This window comes from Misgurnus anguillicaudatus, chromosome 23, assembly GCF_027580225.2.
Source record: "Misgurnus anguillicaudatus chromosome 23, ASM2758022v2, whole genome shotgun sequence".
In the NCBI taxonomy this organism is placed as follows: domain Eukaryota; kingdom Metazoa; phylum Chordata; class Actinopteri; order Cypriniformes; family Cobitidae; genus Misgurnus; species Misgurnus anguillicaudatus.
The window spans coordinates 21,778,233-21,798,207 of record NC_073359.2 but is presented as its reverse complement, the minus strand read 5'-3'; the positions used below and the strand labels follow the sequence as shown (position 1 = coordinate 21,798,207).

General features: G+C 37.4%; 1 protein-coding gene across 1 annotated transcript; it reads right to left on the bottom strand.

Annotated features, from left to right (window-relative positions):
- Positions 1-1,096: 1,096 nt before the first annotated feature.
- On the bottom strand, positions 1,097-18,251 carry malt2 (MALT paracaspase 2). The gene is made up of 17 exons (XM_055216776.2): positions 17,965-18,251; positions 16,356-16,498; positions 15,256-15,422; positions 14,878-15,008; positions 14,163-14,313; positions 13,668-13,849; positions 13,497-13,593; positions 13,359-13,403; positions 12,714-12,755; positions 12,430-12,633; positions 10,650-10,827; positions 5,409-5,483; positions 5,203-5,330; positions 4,300-4,449; positions 3,977-4,134; positions 2,108-2,245; positions 1,097-1,718 (listed from the first exon to the last, which is right to left on the bottom strand). The coding sequence occupies exons 2-17, from the start codon at positions 16,490-16,492 to the stop codon at positions 1,278-1,280; spliced, it is 2,424 nt and encodes an 807-aa protein (XP_055072751.2). The 5' UTR covers positions 16,493-16,498; positions 17,965-18,251; the 3' UTR covers positions 1,097-1,277.
- Between the last annotated feature and the right edge of the window lie 1,724 nt (positions 18,252-19,975).

Below are 19,975 nucleotides of genomic sequence, written 5' to 3'. Positions count from 1 at the left end.
GAAATGTGGTTGAAAAGATGTCAGTTGTTTGTTCAACATTGAAACAACATTGATACAACAGTTAATGCTAAATTGTTGCAAAAAGTTAATAAATGCTTAAAGATCTACACTGAAATTTGGTTGAATTGGTGTTGGTTGTTTGTTCAACGTTGAAACGACATTGATACAACAGTTAATGATAAATGGTCGCAAAAGGTATATAAATTGCTTAAAAATCGACGTTGAAATTTGGTTGAAATGATGTCAGTTGTTTGTTCAATGTTGAAACAACATTGATACAACAGTTAATGCTAAATGGTTGCAAAAAGTTAATAAATGCTTAAAAATCCACGCTGAAATTTGGTTGAAATGGTGTTGGTTGTTTGTTCAACATTGAAACAACATTGATACATTTAAATGATTGCAAAAGGTTAATAATATGCTTAAAAATCAACATCATTTCAACCAAATTTCAACGTTGATTTTTAAGCATTTTATTAACCTTTTGCGACCGTTTGGCATTGGCTGTTGTATCAATGTTGTTTCAACATTGAACACCCAACCGACATCATTTCAACCAAATTTCGACGTTGTTTTGTTGAAACAACGTTGTTACAACAGTTAATGCTAAACAGTTGCAAAAGGTTAATAAAATGCTTTAAAATCAACGTTGAAATTTGGTTGAAATGATGTTAGTTGTTTGTTCAACGTTGAAACAACATTGATACAACAGTTAATGCTAAACGGTTGCAAAAGGTTAATAAAATGCGTAAAAATCAACGTTGAAATTTGGTTGAAATGATGTCAGTGGTTTGTACAATGTTGAAACAACATTGAAGTTGAAACAATTAAAGTACATATTTCATAGTGTATGCTTAGTGTATATTACTTTAACTATACTGTATTATACATTTACGTTTTGCTAGTCATGCCAAGCTCTGGAATATCTGAATCAGTGAGGGACCTTAAAATGTTGAAGTAAACAATAAAAAGTTGAAATACACTGTATTTACTGTTACAGCTTTAAGTTATATATTTGGATATAAAGATATATTGCATTTTTAAATCAAATCTACAAAATAATTGTAATAAAAATAATACAAAATAAATTCCTGTAAAAAACATCGTATTTATAGTCAACACAATATGGCATAGAAAGACTCCACACTTACATTCTCGCATTCGCCAAATACAAACACTGTTAGGTATAGCAGGCAGGTAGTAATATAGCATTCGCACTGTAGCAAAGTTTGTAACGCATCCAATATTTTCATCTTTGAGCGAAATACTTTTCCTATTTAAATAGAATTATGTAGGTTGCTGAATTTGAACGGAGGCTCATCAGAAGCAGCACTAGACAAACTTTTAGTGTCACGACTCGGGCTTTCACACTCAAGAAACTCTGGGCTTATGCTTTCCTCTGGTTCATTTTTTAATCCAGATATTGTGGGTGATTCCATAGTCCTCTGATAATAGGACCACGAAGTGGATTCAGATCCGATAGAAGAAAAGTTTTCGTCGGCCAGGTTGGCACTCAAGCCTTCGCTGAAGGATAAAGACTCCAGCATGCTGGGCGTTTGTAGATCTGAGGAGGAAGATGCTGAGCAGGGCAGTCGTGGTTCGTAGAGGTTGAGTTTTGACACTAGGGGTTTGCCTACAGACACCCTTTTCTCCTCCAATAACTCTTCATCAAGGTTAGTGTACTTGTAGTGTAGACACACAGTAAACGACATTTCTTTCTGTAAAGTGAAAAACAAGTTTACATTTACAAATACAAATACATAAATTATATACTCCATTTATACTACGAGCCTGTTGAATGCTTTATTCTGATTGGTTGAGAAATGTTCCATGGGTATGCATTATTTTTTAATAAACGCACACCTGACCTGTCACATGTCTTACCAATGTCTGTGGTAACTGTGTTATAACTGAATAATTGACTCTGGTCCTTATATAATGCACACCCACAGTGTACCGGCATTACCACCTTGGTTGTGCATTATTTTCGAATAATTCAACGGCCCGTCATCCTTTATTCCTTACGTTCCTTTTGGCTTTTGTAGCTATATTTTGCAGGACAGTGGCCCTTGAGGAACAGATTTTGACACTATCAAGGTTTTCGTACCTGGAGCCTTTGCAGGGCACTAATACGAGTAAAAAGCAGAGGCTGTTCCAGAGGTTGTAGATCATCCATGGACAGCAGCAAGCTGCCAGCTTCAAGCAGACTCTCCTGATTGCTGTGTTTCAGGTCTACTTCAGGGCCCTGTAATCACCATTGTCATAAATACAAAATACAAATACATCAAGTTGACACAACTTTATGTTTTGTTACTCAATAAATAAATCTGTTAAGCCCTTTTAAGGACTTTCCATGTCCAATACCCTCAAATTCAAGGACTTAATGTGGGAACGCATTTTAAGTGAGAGCAAGGTTACATCATGTTACCTTTTAAGATACATTGTTTCAGTTCCCTTTCAAGGGAACTCTCGCTGCGTCACTGCGGTGACACTTTGGGGACGCCTCCAGGGGTAAGTGCATCTGAATGTGTTTATCGAATTCAACCAATGGTGAGGATTAATGACTTAGACAGGTTGACGCGGGAGTATATCGCTATCTGAAACATTGCCAAAGACGGCGTTACAGGGACGCACGAAGGGAGACGCAGCGTCTCGTTCCCTTCTCAGGGAACAACAGTTACATACGTAACCCGAGACGTTTTCATGTGTCAAACACAACTATGCAAAAAAGCATTTTGGTATGAATCAACATTCGCATACAGAAGATATAAGCATTTACAGCGAACAGTTTCGCATGTGTGTTTAAAAAGTCTAGAATTTTGAATTATGATATTATCCTACACTATAATAATATGGATTTTTCCCAGAAAACTTCTTGCATAAAATAGATTCAAGCACTTTCAATGACCTGTATCTATGTGGGTGATTCTCACGAAACCATTAAAACACCACGGCACTAATGATTTTAGCTTTAAAATGTGTAATATAGTAACATTAAAAAGCATCAGAATTAACACAATACTGTGTTCTACCTTGCACAATGTGTGATTTCAACATAAGAATTTATAATTGTAAATTTTATCTCATTTTCTGCTGAAATTCTCATTACCGCAATGTGTCCGGCTGTGTTTGAACATGCGTTATGTTGTAATTTAATCAAATTAACACAAAAATATATAAAAAAAAATAAATGGATGTTTTGCTAGACTACTTTAGATGACAGAAAAAATATTTACTGAATATTCATGTATAATAATAATGAAGAAAAATTAGGAAAATGATGTGTCCATGCCTGATGTTCTCATCCTCCGCAACACTTTTTGAGAACAGTTTAAGCACACATACAGAATTTTAATAAACTTTGATTTTGAGTGACCAAGCACATGGACCAGTTACTTCAAGATGGCTACCAGGTAAGATCATTTTTTACAGTTAATTTGAAATATTGTCTTGTCAGAATGCTTACACGACATTTTGATTATCATTACCGCAACAGATGCTTATAAAATGTTAATTTAATTAATAGAAGCATAATACTTTGATTTTAAATGCATGTGCAGAATCTCCAAATTATGTTCTTTCAGGTTTGTCATGTCATTTTGAAAATATGTCAGTGTTGATGTTTTCTGACTGTTGCGGTAATGAGATTTTTTAGGCCTAATTTTTTAAATTATGTTACAAAAAGTGTTAAATGATAAGTAAAAGTTTTTAAATTAATGTTCCCATTTACTCCAGACTTTGTTTTTCAATGTCTGGTGGGAAAAAAAGTAAATTTAAGCAATTTTTACATTTTCATGCTTGACATTTTTAAAACCAAGTTTTCGTGAGAATCACCCATGTGTGTATATATTTTTTTAAAAACTTCCCAGGGCCTTGAATGTCCCCCCACCCAGTTTCAAAAACTTTCAAGGACCCGTGGGAACCCTGCGTATGTGTGTTCCTGGAAGATCGACCCCAAGACCTTTATGCACTTTACCTCTGTGAAGTCAGAGAGTTGTGCAGAGCAGGATACGATGTCTTTTGGAGTCTCCAGTATCCGAGTGTAGATGATCATGATGTTGGAAAACTCTGCAGCGAAGCCCAGTTGTACCTTAATGCCGCATTCAAACTCAAGACAGCGACTTTCAGGAAGAACTAAAACAAAATTTCATGATATTAGCAACTTTTGGGAGAGGACTTATGGCAAAGTTTCTGAACTAATCCACTACCCTAAATGTGACGCTTGGCTATATTGATGCACCAGTATTAACATATACAGTATGCACATAAAGCTAAATAGGTTTTATAGCAGAGCCTCACCATGTGCGATAGCCCACTGTAAGTTTCGCGTTGATGCTGTGACTTGGCAATCCGGGGCCTGAATGCGGTCAGTAAGAGCACGACGTTCAGAGAGATTACTGCGCAGCTCCAGGGCCTGCCGGCCTCGGGTGATAAGACATCTTCCCATGTCTGCAATGGCACACGAGACTTTGTAAAACCCCACTGATCATCCTAGACTTACGTTTAAGCAGTGATATGTGACCCTGTCTGCGAAAACCCAGCTGTGATTTACTTATACACTGCAAAAAATGATTTTCAAGAAATAAATTATTTGTATTTTTGTCTTGTTTTCAGTAAAAATATCTAAAATTTCTCAAATTAAGATGCTTTTTCTCGATGAGCAAAACGACCCAAGAAAACAAGTCTAGTTTTCAGACCAAAAATATCAAATTTACAATCTGCCAATGGGGTAAGCAAAAATATCTTGAACACTAAATTCAAGAAAAATTCGCTTACCCCATTGGCATATTTTTTTGCTTGTTTTATGCACAAAATCACTTAAATTTGATATTTTTGGTCTTAAAACTAGACTTATTTTCTTGGTTAATTTTACTCATCAAAAACAGGTATCTTAATTTAAGAATTTTTAGATATTTTGAAAACAAGACAAAAATACCAAGAATCTTCTCTCCCGAACATCATTTCTTGCAGTGTATATAATACCATCTTACATAATGTAAAGAACATCCTGTGAAAATTTAGCCTTGATATCTTTAATATTGCCTGAGTAAGGTCATGTCTATGAGACTATAGATTATACAGACAGGGTCACATATTATTTACTAGCTAGTTCAGATACAATTGCAAATTTTGTAAATGTAACCTCAAAGCTCAAGCAATACACCAACATCTGCAATGAAACAAACAAGTTTAACCCCAAACCTTCTGCTACTTTATCAAGTAAGACTGTGACCTTCTCCGGCTCCATAAGTCTCTTCTTGAGGAAGCTCATGAAGATTCCATTAGAGAGGTCGTCTTTGTTTACTTCAAATGCTTCGGCATCGACGCACCTGAATTTGAATGTGACAACTGTAAGCCTCTAAATGTCAGTGATATTACTAAAGCACCGTGATTATAAAGAGACTCACGTTGCGTAGCCAAACACAATGTTTGCGGTGACTTTCAAGGGGCCGGGTTGTGGGATGCTGTCATCGTTTGGGTTTCTGTTGAAACACATATATGAATAACATAAATATAGCACTATTTACATTTCTACATTGACCCTCTCTGTAAAATTCAGGCTGAAAGGTCTCATAATGTAATAATGATATTAGGAGCATCAAAGTTTGATTTCACTTTAATTGACATGATCTTACCCAGTAAATATTAAAGATATCAAGGTTATAGTATCACAGAATGCTCTTTACATTATGTAGGATGATTGTACAGTTGTAGACAAATATATTGGCACCCTTGGTAAATATGAGTAAAGAAAACTATATATATATATATATATATATATATATGTATATATATATATATATATATATATATATATATATATATATATATATATATATATATATATATATATATATATATATATATATATATATATATATATATATATATATATATATATATATATATATATATATGTAAGGGATAATGTAGAGGCAGCCGGTAGTTATCGGGAAATAAGCCCCGACAGTGTGATCAGGACCCGACGCGAACTGTCGGGGCTTATTTCCCGATAACTACCGGCTGCCTCTACATTATCCCGCTTATTACACGGCTACTTGCCACATAAGAAAAAAACTGGACATGAATATGAATTTGAAACATTTTATTGGCATATTTGTTATAAATTAAAATTTTTATCCTTCCGCGAAACTTTGCACAGATGCATAAAATGATCGTAATACCTTATTAAGATCCTCTGCTTCATACCTGTCTGTCTCCATTTTTTTCTCTTTTAGCCAGTCTTTGAGAAGTTTTAATGGCCACTCTGTATTTTTTTAAAATGTTTTGTTTTTACTGTACATGTTAAAATGAATGTCAAAATTTTTCATTCTTAATTGTGGTTGTCCAGTGTTTGTCACAAGATGGCGCCAAATAGTAATCTTTGTTAGCGCGGAGGGATTTTAAACATACAAGTAGTACCGGCTATGCGTTATTACTTTGGAGCGGTTATTATTTGAAAAGAACGAACCTGCAAATGTCTCAACTGACCAATCAGAATCAAGCATTCCAGAGAGCCGTGTAATAACTATATATAAATATATATACACACATATACACATATTGTAACGGGGTGCTTTAAAGAAAGCGATGAAGAGGTGAATCCATGTGCAAAAGGTGTTTATTAGAAAAATCCCAAAAAAGGGCCAGCAAACATATCCATTAGGGGTGATCCAAAAACGTAATCCAAAACAGGCACAATATCATGGCAGGCGGCAAACAGGCAATATATCCAAATAACAGGCACAGGTCAGAAACAGGAACAGAATACAAATAACAGGATTACAGATAACAGGAACAGATTCAGACAGGTAACAGAGTGGTAAGGCTAAACATTTATCAGCAGCTAACAGGTGAACAGGAAGTGACTTATATACAAAATAGACAGGAAGTGTGAAGTGACATGGCATGATGAATATCAAAATAAATGTCAGAACAGAGCAGGGTATCAAAATAAAAGTCCAAAATACAAAAATACACAGAACACAAGTAAACACAGAACAAAACCATTACAGAACCCCCCCTCTAAAGGGCGACTCCCGGAGCCCAACAAACAAAACATACAGTCCAATAGAGGGTGGGCGGGTGGGCCAGGACCTCTTGGCGAAGGCAGGGCAGTTCAGGAGAGGTCCTGGGTCATATGGCCAGTATGGTCCAGGAACATGAGGCAGATGCGGGCCTGGGTCATGGGGCAGATGCGGGCCTGGGTCATGGGGCAGATGCGGGCCTGGGTCATGGGGCAGATGCGGGCCTGGGTCATGGGGCAGGCTTGGACCTGGGTCATGGGGCAGGCTAGGACCTGGGTCATGGGGCAGGCTAGGACCTGGGTCATGGGGCAGGCTAGGACCTGGGTCATGGGGCAGGCTAGGACCTGGGTCATGGGGCAGGCTAGGACCTATGTCATGGGGCAGGAATAGACCTGGAACACAGGGAGAGGAAGGGTCCGAGCACACTTCGGCCTCCGCCTTGGTGTCCTCTGCCTCCTCCCTGTGTCCGGGTACTACCCCCCCCCAAAAAAAACTTGGGAAAGCTCCCAAAGCCCAGGGTGGCGATGTCCCAGGTGGTGGACCAGATGAATCAGACAAGACAGGTGAATCGGGCAGGACAGACGAATCAGATGAGTCGGGCAGGACAGACGAATCAGATGAGTCGGGCAGGACAGACGAATCAGATGAGTCGGGCAGGACAGACGAATCAGATGAGTCGGGCAGGACAGACGAATCAGATGAGTCGGGCAGGACAGACGAATCAGATGAGTCGGGCAGGACAGACGAATCAGATGAGTCGGGCAGGACAGACGAATCAGATGAGTCGGGCAGGACAGACGAATCAGATGAGTCGGGCAGGACAGACGAATCAGATGAGTCGGGCAGGACAGACGAATCAGATGAATCAGATGAATTAGATGAATCAGAAGAATCAGAGGAGTCGGGCGGATCAGGTGAATCAGGCAGGTCAGGTGAATCAGGCAGGTCAGGTGAATCAGGCAGGTCAGGTGAATCAGGCAGGTCAGGTGAATCAGGCAGGTCAGGTGAATCAGGCAGGTCAGGTGAATCAGGCAGATCGGGCAGATCAGGCAGATCGGGCAGATCAGGCGAATCGGGCAGATCAGGCGAATCGGGCAGATCAGGCGAATCGGGCAGATCAGGCGAATCGGGCAGATCAGGCGAATCGGGCAGATCAGGCGAATCGGGCAGATCAGGCGAATCGGGCAGATCAGGCGAATCGGGCAGATCAGGCGAATCGGGCAGATCAGGCGAATCGGGCAGATCAGGCGAATCGGGCAGATCAGATGAGACGAGCAGTTCAGATGAGACGGGCAGATCAGATGAGACGGGCAGATCAGATTCAGGGTCTTGAGGAACCTCGGGAACAAATAAACAGAAGGCAGACCAAACGCACCACAGGGCCATGGCAAATTCAGGCAGTATACAGTCAATGAGACATACCTCTGCGGTAGTCGGTTCAGGCATGACGGCCATTTTGACAGCAGGTGCCGGGTGAACAATAGCCCTAATCAGTGCAGGTGTGGTGGTAACGATGGCTCTCTGTAACTCAGGTGCAGGGATGACGGTAGCTCTCTCATAGACAGGTGCAGGTGCAGAGACAGGCAGGATGGCGGCCATTTTGGGAACAGGCAGGGTGGCGGCCATTTTAGGGACAGGTAGGATGGTGGCCATTTTGGGAGAAAGCATGGTGGCGGCCATTTTAGGAACAGGCATGGACAAAACAGGCATGACTTGGCTTGGTGTGTTATGAATACCCTCTGGTTTGCTATCCACAACACCCACAGTGAAGGGAGAGCCACACAAACACAGAGCATGGTCAATATATTGTTCTAAAGTCCAGTGTGGTGTATGGAGTGGCATGGCACGGGAAATGTCTCGATCTAACCCACAATAAAAAATATCTTTCAGGAAAGAGTCTTTGAAATCTACCTGATGTTGTAGTTCACAAAACTCTTCTACAAACTCCTCAATAGGGCGGTGGTTCTGGCGGAGACAAACAAGTTGATCTGCTGGAGTCATGGTGCTGGTGGGAAATTTCAATCCTTCGCTGGATTCCGGTTTAGGCTGATTAATCTGTAACGGGGTGCTTTAAAGAAAGCGATGAAGAGGTGAATCCATGTGCAAAAGGTGTTTATTAGAAAAATCCCAAAAAAGGGCCAGCAAACATATCCATTAGGGGTGATCCAAAAACGTAATCCAAAACAGGCACAATATCATGGCAGGCGGCAAACAGGCAATATATCCAAATAACAGGCACAGGTCAGAAACAGGAACAGAATACAAATAACAGGATTACAGATAACAGGAACAGATTCAGACAGGTAACAGAGTGGTAAGGCTAAACATTAATCAGCAGCTAACAGGTGAACAGGAAGTGACTTATATACAGACAGACAGGAAGTGTGAACTGTGACATGGCATGATGAATATCAAAATAAAAGTCAGAACAGAGCAGGGTATCAAAATAAAAGTCCAAAATACAAAAATACACAGAACACAAGTAAACACAGAACAAAACCATTACACATATATATACATTTCTCTTTTTTTAGCTTTATTTAAAAAAAAAAAAAAAAAAAAAACGTTTTATTGAAGTAAATAATCAAAATGGGGGGGGGGGGGGGTTTACATTATTAAATAAATGTTTTTTTTTCTAATACACAATGGCCGTTTCTCAATACCAAGAATGCCAAGTTTCGGAGTTGCGTCCTTTGTAGTCCTGGAGGACGCGAGTTCGGTTATATTGCAAATAGAGGTAGAAAAGAGTATTAAATGAAGGGCGGGGGATATAATTGTGGCCAATGGCCATTTTTATGATGTGATTCCCCCTACACACACTTTTAACTCTTTCCCCGCCATTATCTCGTCAATTAAGAGAAAACATTTGCCTGAAAAAACGTGTTCCTGATGAGTTTTTATGTAATCTATAATACCGCGATTATCCACTAGATGCCCAATTTATAAAAAAAACTGAAGCAAAAAATTATTTGCCAATTTTACACTCCGTGTATGTTTTGATAATTGTTCTGAATCTGATTTCTAACAAGATTCCTTCACAAAAATGCAATTATTTCAGCTTCTTGCTTATAATTTTGTATTTTTTAAGAAAAATACCCATATTTAAGATAAAGAAAAAAAATAAAGACAGGATGAAACATTTTTCCCGTTTTGTTTGTTTGTTTATTGTTTGTTTGAAGGCAGAGGGTCTGTTTTTTTATTTGATATATTTGTATGTTTATATATTTTTAGAAGAAAATTTTCCTGGAAGGCATTTTGTGGAAATCACAAAAAAAATGCTGGCGGGCAACTTTAAAATAAAAAGGCTGGCGGGGAATGAATCAAATATTCTTCATCAATAAAACATTGTATTTATTTATTTATTTTTTTAATTCAAGCTCAAAAGGAGAAACAATGCAGATTTATTTAACTGCTTTTTTTGCTCATATTTACCAAGGGTGCCAACATTTTTGTCCACAACTGTATGTAGAAATTAGTAAATTTAGGGAAAAATTTGTTTTTTTGCTGGGTTTTTACAGGCAGGGTCACATTTATGCCTTTGGCAGACACTTTATCCAAAGCGATGTACAGTGCATTCAAGCTATACCGACTGAGCTACGGGAACTACAAGACGAGTCATACCGTTTGCGACACATGTCCATCAGAAAGATGTTCAGTCCTGTCTGGCGTTGTTGCATGCGCTGTAACACGTCCTGCACCCAGAGACAGTGTTTGGAAGTATATGAGGCTGGAGCGTCGGTGGGCACCATGAAACTGTTCCCATAATTCTCATAGCCATGACCGGCAAAGTACAACAGTCCTAGAAGTTACATTCATTCAAAATTAGGTATTACAGAGTATAAGCGGAAATTAAATTGTTCAATTTAACAAAGAGTACTTAGTTTGTTCAGTAGTAAACTGGAACAGAAGTTCACAAGATTGGTTAGACACCTCATTATCAGAGTAAAAAATGGAAATTACCAAGTTCCTGTATCTGCTTGCCACTAATACAGAACCAAAAACCAAAAAGTACAATACAATAGTACGCTATTTCGTAACTGCACTGAATTTCTGCCATGGATTGTAGGGGAAATCACATTAAACTGTTCAACTGACCTGAAAGTACTTCACTTTTTGGTAGCTGACCGCATACGCAAATGATCCAACAATTTAATAAACAAAAAAGGTACCAGGGATGATAAGAATAGTGTTATATCTATACTTGGAATGCACCGATATATCAGCCATAATATATGTAGCAATAGGCAACAATACATATAATGGGTCAAAATTATACATTTTTATGCCAAAAATTAATAGGATATTAAGTAAAGATCATGTTACATGAAGATATTTTGTAAATTTCCTACCATAAATATATTAAAAATTAATTATCATTAGTATCATGTGTTGCTAAAGACTTCATTTGGACAACTTTAAAAGTGATATTCTCAATATAAGAATTTTTGCACCCTCAGATTCCAAAATGTCAAATAGTTGAACTGTCCAAATATTGTCCTATGAGTAGTTTTGTGGTCCAGGGTCACATTTCAGAACTTAATATTTGAAAACAAAGAGTAAAAAGCAAAACTATCGGTATACATCGGTATCGGTGGATGTCATTCGATGTATTCAAATATCTGTGTATCGGCACAGATATTTTGTATCGTGCATCCAGTGACAACTGGTGACTTCTCTTTCTAGGGATGCAGATTCATAATATGTGTTCGGAGTGTCATGTGTGTTGATCGTCATGTCAAAATATGTGTTTGGTGCATCATGTGAGCCTATGTGCATCATGCATCATGTCAAAATACGTCCCTGCTACACACGCATCGAAAGGATCCATGATTAAACAGACGCTTACATTCACAAAATACTCGCAAGACACAAACTGAACACAGATTAAGATAGTATCTGGCAAACACAAGCGTCACTTTCATCATAAACCCTTAAAGGTGTAGCGGAGGATTTCTCGAATGTTAGAAAAGAACCGCCTTCTCCACTTTAAAAAAAAGTGCAATTGCACAACACTCCTGATTGACAACTAGGAGGACCAATAGTCTTGATGATCCATCCGGAAAAAGAAAATCCTCCGCAATACCTTTAAGACACGTGTGAAGCAGGCCCTTATTTTGACAAGAAGCATGATGCACCAGGTTCACATGATGTGCCAGACATAAATTTTGAAATGACGAACCACACACGTCGAGCTAAATACATGTTTTGACGAGCTTGGCATCGTGCGCCCTCGAAAAATAAGTCATCGGCCTGCGTGCATCCCTAATCTGTACTATTTTTATGTATTTGGCAGACAGAAACTTACAGGAACACTGTTATATTTGCACATTGATATATTTCTTTCAACAACAAAAAATTTATAATGACTAATTTAACTGTTGTAAGTTATACTATTACTAACCATAAACTCCTCGATCCAGCAGCAGCAGGAACTCATTAACGGCACTGTGCATCTCTTGCCAGTTGAGGTCCAGCAGAGAGACGACCTTAAAATCCAGCTGGCGTAAAAGGTTTGTCAGCTCATGCACGTCAGCCATTGGAGCTCTCAGCAGTCTGTGATGCAGGTAGTTCATGTTCCCGATAAGCAGCGCGACCTTATCAGTGGCTATAATTTGTTAAGTGCATATGAATAAGAGACATTGACATTTCAATGAAGACATTAATGAGATTTTTTGTTTTACATACCGTAAAAATCACTCATTTGTTTCGGTGGAGCATCTGGAGTATCTGTGAAATACAGGTGCATGTGAGTGACAATGAAACATCATTAATACTACAGACATGTTAAAGGTCACGTTCTCCCTGATCCCATTTTTTAAACCCTAGTTAGTGTGTAATGTTGCTGTTAAGAGCATAAATAATACCTGTAAAATGATAAAGGTCAAAGTTCACTGCCAAGGCGATATATTTTCTTTAACAGAATTCGCCTTTCAAAGCCTACAGCGAACGGCCGGTTTGGACTACAACCCTTTACTTCCTGCTTTAATGACTAGAACAGTTTTTTGACTAAACTCCGCCCACATGAATACGTCAGTCGCCAGCTAAGCTAACGGCAAGCTAAGCTGCTATTGAATCACAACACATTAAACAAACTTCACAATCAGAACTCGATACATATTTCTGAAGGAGGGACTTTATAGAACAAGGAAGACATTAGTCCGTTTTGAGGACAGTGAAAACAGCGCTATACAAATATGTAAATTGTGTGAAAAATACCGCGTTTTTTTAAACATGAAACATGAACACATGTTATATTGCGCACTGTAAAGCTTAAAAAACACAGGAAGAACGAGAGCTTTAAAATGGTACAAATAAATAGTTTGTTCCTACCCGTTTCAGTCATTTCCCATGATGCGTCAGAAACCGAACCAGGACCTGAGAGAAAACAGGCCATAATATAAAGATCTTTTTGGATATACAATACAAATATGCATTTAAGGAAACAACAATGGGTTTTATGCGACTAACCTATGTTTACTTGCACCTGATCGCTCCACATTTCATGATAAAGGTTGTAAATCCTGCAGGTGTATGCACCGCGATGAGCTGTGGTTACACATGGAATCTGCACAAGAACATATACTTGTACGTGTTGACTTTAAAATACAGAAAAGATCGATTGTTAATTAAAAATCAGACCTTTAAGATGCTTCTTGTGGAATTTGGCATTGGCTGTTTGTTATGGTACCACTGGAACTGTGGAGGCGGGTTGGCCTGAGCACCACATTCGAGACAGAGAGCGTCACCCTCCACCAATGACTGAGGCCTGGGCTGCTTTGTTATGAGCAAGCCACTAGACGGCGAAGGAAAGTAACTGGAACCTGCAATCACAACGAAATATGTGACCGATAAAGTTTTATTTATTTCCAAAGTTTAAAGGGGTCATATCATGAAATACTGACTTTTTCCATGTTTAAGTGCTATAATTGGGTCCCCAGTGCTTCTATCAACCTATAAAAAGTATAAAAGTTCAACCCAGTAACTTAAAAATAGGTTATTTGAAATTTGGCTCCCCTTGTGATGTCAGAAGGGGATAATAACGCCCCTTAATCTGCACTATCCAATTACAGCACTGCCATTTAGTGCAAATATCAGCTCATTTGCATTTAAAAGGACACACCCAGAAATATATACCTGCACTTGCGCCTCCAGACCTCACTAGACGTACGTTGGCCCAGTTGGAGAAGATGTACTTGTCTCCAGAACTTACACGGCAGATGTAGTGGCCTTGTTGAGCTGGATTCAAATAGTCAAGCACCAGTTCTGGACCACTGCCTCTTGGCACCTACAGAGAAAGTCAAAATCTGGCGATTTGGAGCCGACAACTTTAAATGCACTCACCTAAAGGATTATTAGGAACACCTGTTCAATTTCTCATTAATGCAATGGTGTAATGGTGTGGGGGATGTTTTCTTGGCACACTTTAGGCCCCTTAGTGCCAATTGGGCATCGTTTAAATGTCACAGCCTACCTGAGCATTGTTTCTGACCATGGCCATCCCTTTATGACCACAAAGCTCGAATCATTTCAAATTGGTTTCTTGAACATGACAATGAGTTCACTGTACTAAAAAAGCCCCCACAGTCACCATATCTCAACCTAATAGAGCATCTTTGGGATGTGGTGGAACGGGAGCTTCGTGCCCTGGATGTGCATCCCACAAATCTCCATCAACTGCAAGCTGCTATCCTATCAATATATGCCAACATTTCTAAAGAATGCTTTCAGCACCTTATTGAATCAATGCCACGTAGAATTAAGGCTGACCAGAAAGGGGGTCAAACACAGTATTAGTATGGTGTTCCTAATAATCCTTTAGGTGAGTGTAAGTTATAAAATCTTTGTTTACCTCATCTTTGCCCTTGAACCACTGGTAGGTGAGATCCAGAGGTCCAACAGCTTTGCAGGACAGAACCGCACGACTTCCCTCTGGTACCCGCTGACTTTGTGGCTGCTGTGTGATGTTAATCTGCTCCATCACTATCCAAAAACATATAACACTTACATAAATAAATATATTCAGATATTTTGTCTTCCTTTAGTGTAAAGGTTGTTGGTTGCGGGGAACACACATACTAATGAAATATAAAACTTGAATGCACTTTGGATTAAAGTGACTCATTTGGATTCCAACCAAGATCTTTAACCATTAAGCTACACCACAGTGATCTATATTAGTGATTGTGGTGAACGTGATCTAGCTTAAAATGAGGTACGATATGGCTACCGTGCATAGTGACAAATCCAACAGCATCTCTGTGCTCAATTTTCTTTAAGCAGTGCAGTAGGAAATCCAGGGTACATTTTCGATCTGCAAGGAGGGCGAGGAGATATCGCCCAGGGCTGCCATTTGGACTTAGCACCTTGAGTGAGCAGTCAGTCAACTCCTTATCACTAAAAGAAAACAAGAAATTGTAACGATCAGTTACATTTACACATTTGGAAGACACTTTTATCCAAAACGAGTTTAATCTATACATTTTATCAGTATGTGGGTCATTCTTGCGAAATTAGACTTATGAAACATTTTGATAAAAAGTAAATGCTATCAAAATAAGAAGCAGTTACAAACATCTCTTCGTGTACTATTTTGCACATGATTTCAAATGACATCATACAAACCAATTTTGTTTTTTTTTCTACATTTAAGGGGAAATTCTCATTACCACAACGTGTCTATGACTGGATTTGGGTTATTTGACATGGAAAATTAATAATTAAAAAATCTAAAAAATAAAAAGCTTCAGTGCATGTTATACTGTAAACATTTACAGTAAAGAAACATGTGGTGTTTGGTAATCATTGGTAAATGTAGAGACAATAATATCCAAGACCAATTTTTTCATCCTCCGCAACAATTTTCAATCAATGATTAAGCCCTCAAGGAACTAACATTTTTAAAAAAGAATTTTTGGAAGGGACATAATTGACTGTGACACTCAAGATGGCTACCAGGTAAGCAGTTCTTATTTTTTCTCTCCAGATAAAAGTTGAAATTTGGTTTGTCATAGTACCTAGACAACTTTTTAGTTCTCATTACCGAAACATGAGTTTGTAAATGCATATATTTAATGTAATATCATGTTGCGGTTATGATAATTTTTGATAATGATAATCTAAAAATGTAAATAATTCTATAGGAAATATTTTTTAAAATCCTCTAAAATAATGGTTATAGTAAGTTCAGACCTTAATCTTATATGTGCAAAAAAAATTGGCATCAAGGGCTTTTTAAGAATGCTGGACACCTTCTAAATCCGGATTTCGTGAGAATCACCCATGTGTGCATGCTCTACATATTGAGCTCAGGATTTACAATGGACTCACCTACAGCAGAATTGTGGTTGGTCGGCCACCGCCTTTGCAAGCTGTTTCCAACCATACTGTAAATTATCCAGCATATAACCGAGTCTGGTTAATGCTGCTTCGCTCAGGGTGTCCAGACCCAAATTTCTGTCCTCCATACCTGTCTGGGTAAGAAATCACCAAAGGGTTTATTTTAAGCTCACCTATTATGGCCTTTTTATAAGTCTCAGGTATGCCCAGAAGATGTCTGTGAAGTTTCAGCTCAAAATACCTCACAGATTATCTATTATAGCCCAATATGCTCCTATTTGGGTGGGAGCAAAAACGCGCCGTTTTCATGTCTGTACCTATAAATGCAAATGAGCTACAGCTTCTCACTTCCTTACAAACAGACAGTGAGTGTTTTCAGTTTAAAGAGATCTGATTAATACAGTCTGAGACAATAGTATCTAGTGGACAGAATACAACTCGCTGAGGGTGGAAACTATGGTAATGCAGCACTGTAAGTGGGCGGGGCTTTATCAATGTGACCTCACATTGATATGAAAATCAAAACGGCATAATGAGACTGCTTTGGTTTAATGGAGATTAAAGAACAAGGAGCAGCTGGATTTTTTTTATCGTAGGGTGGTTGTGTTCACACACATTATGTCCAAACACCTTGTAAAAGTGGATGTTGCGTAATAGGTGCCCTTTAAATCCAGACTGTGAAAATGGCGAATTATTGATTCCACAGTCAATTATGAACTATTGAAGTTGTTTTGCCGCTAAAATTGTATGAAATGAGTTGTTCCAAACCAAATCCATACAGAAATTCCCAGCCAGTTCATTTCTCCCTGTAACACCCAACATTTTATACCACAGAGGAAAATGTGATGTCTAACCTCTCAACCCACATCAGTATCAGATCATTTTTAACTGTTACAAAACCTTAGTTGCCCATACTGGTGCACTTATGTAAAAATACTTTACTTGAATATATACTATAGTATAGGCTACAATAATAAATTATATACTGTAATAAATTATACTAATTATTACAGCTTGTTAATGTAAAGTATATTAGTATTAACTGTAGTGAATAGATACTGTAGCAAATACTGTACTGTAGTATACTTTAATGTTTACTATTACTATCGTATCCCATTTACTACTGTTTCCTACAGAATATACTTATAAAGTATACACTTAAGTGTTTTTCATATAAAGATGAGAAAATGTTCGATCTAGGTGAAATACAATTAACCAAAAAGGAAGTAGCCTTTATATTGACTTGTAAATAAATGAAGAAATTGCATCACCCACATGATGTTCAGATTAAGATAAAGAAATATAAATATTTAAAATCTCAATAAGAATTCACTAGTTTATACAAAAAACGTATTGAATGTAAACCCAAAAAAGTGAATATGCGGAACGGAACTGAGTATGATTAGATTATTAAATAGCCTACGTCATGAATATACGTTTTTATATCCATCTTTAACGGTAACCAAATAAATATGGTACTTTTCCTTGTATCACATATACTTTAGAATTAGATATAAACTATTATTTTAACATTTATATATATGACTGTCAGGTTATCAACATGTAAAACTATATAACATAAAGTACAAGTAACTGTTACCTGTTGCACGGCAATCGAGACTCCAGGAAGTAAGTTTATCTCGTCGCTTCCTAAATGTAGGTTACACCCCAAAACGTTGGAGATGCGAGGAGCGCACCAATAATGATATTTAACGAAAATCTCAAAAGTATTAACTTGAATTACGCATGAAATCAACGAGGACTTAAACAGCTGTTAAACTGCTCTGAATCAGAGTCTTTTGTTTTACTGCTTATCACGACTCATAAATCCGCAGAGTAAACATCCGATACTTCTCTTTTTGCCAGTTCCTCTTTCTAACATGTATTTGCATGCACGCACGAGATTTTTACTTTCACCTTCTTCCGACCTATAGGAACAAGGCATCGTCATCTCTACATCTTACACTTAATTCATCCGTATGAGAAGATCTATACTATAGCATCGATCTATAGGGGATCTTCACATATCACGTTTCACTCATGCACAAGAGATGTATATAATAGATATACAGGAGTTTTAAATGTAATAGTACTGTTCCCTTTGTTTATGCCATCTTTACATATCACATTTCACGTATGCACAAAAAGTATAGAATTATGTATCTTTAGATCTATAGGGGAGTGGTTTATTTTATGAAATCTTAAATCATGCAAAAGTGCAGATAGATCTATGGGGGAGTCTTTAAGTAATACAAATTTATGTCATATATATATATATATATATATATATATATATATATATATATATATATATACAGTACATATCACATTTTACTCATGCACAATAGATGTATAGAATATATCTTTAGATCTATAGGGGGTGGTTTATGTCATATTTTATGGAATCTTTTCATAAATAAGTGCAGATAGATCTACGGGGGAGTCTTTAAGTAACACACACACACGCACGCACGCACGCGCGCGCGCGCGATGTATAGAATATATCTTTAGATCTATAGGGGAGATCTAAATCTCACATCTCATCTATAGATCTATGGGGAGTCTTTAAGTAATACATTTGAATTGATTTGTCACATTTATGCCATACATACAACGTTATACAGTACTTTACCCATGTACAAGAGATGTATATCTATGGATCTATAGGGGAGAGTCTTAAATATAGTAATTCTGTAGCCTTTGTTAGGTCATATTTAAGCAACTTTTACACATCACAATTTACTCATGCACAAGAGATTTATAGAGAATTTATCTTTAGATCTATAGGGGAGTAGTTTATGACGTATTTTATGGAATCTCTAAATCTCACATTTAATTAATGCATAAGAGCAGATAGATCTATGGGGTAATCTTTAAGTAATACTTTAAAATTTATATTTATTTAATATACAGTACATACAGTACATATCACATCTTACTCATGCACAAGCGATGTATAGAATATATCTTTAGATCTATAGGGGTGTTTTATGTCATATTTTATGGCAACTCTAAATCTCACATTTCATCTATAGATCTATGGGGGTTTTTAAGTAATACGTTTAAATTGATTTGTCATATTTATGCCATATATACAGTACTTTACTCATGCACAAGAGACGTATATATATATATATATATATATATATATATATATATATATATATATATATATATATATATATATATATATATATATATATATATATATATATATATATGGATCTATAGGGGAGTGTCTTAAATGTAGTAATATTGTTGCCTTTGTTTATGTCATATTTATGCCATCTTTACATATTACATATGCACAAAAGATGTATAGAATATATCTTTAGATCCACAGGGGGTGGTTTATGTCATATTTTTATGGCATCTCATCCATATATCTATGGGGAAGTCTTTAAGTAATACTTTAAAATTGATTTGTCATATTTATGCCACATGCCATAATTTACTCATGCACACGTGACATATTTATATATATGGATCTATAGGGGAGTGTCTTAAATGTAGTAATACTGTTACCTTTGTTTATGTCATATTTATGCCATCTTTACATTTTACTCATGCACAGGAGATATATAGATCTTTAGATGCATAGGGGAGTCGTT

What these genes read in the sequence shown, in the direction of transcription:
- malt2 (XM_055216776.2), bottom strand. Translation starts at nt 16,492, where the DNA reads ATGGAGGACAGAAATTTGGGTCTGGACACCCTGAGCGAAGCAGCATTA. An exon ending in GCTGGATCGAGGAGTTTATG is followed by an intron (nt 10,828 to 12,429) that starts GTTAGTAATAGT and finishes TGTAACTTCTAG; the next exon opens with GACTGTTGTACTTTGCCGGT. An exon ending in ACTTGATAAAGTAGCAGAAG is followed by an intron (nt 4,450 to 5,202) that starts GTTTGGGGTTAA and finishes GTGCCATTGCAG; the next exon opens with ACATGGGAAGATGTCTTATC.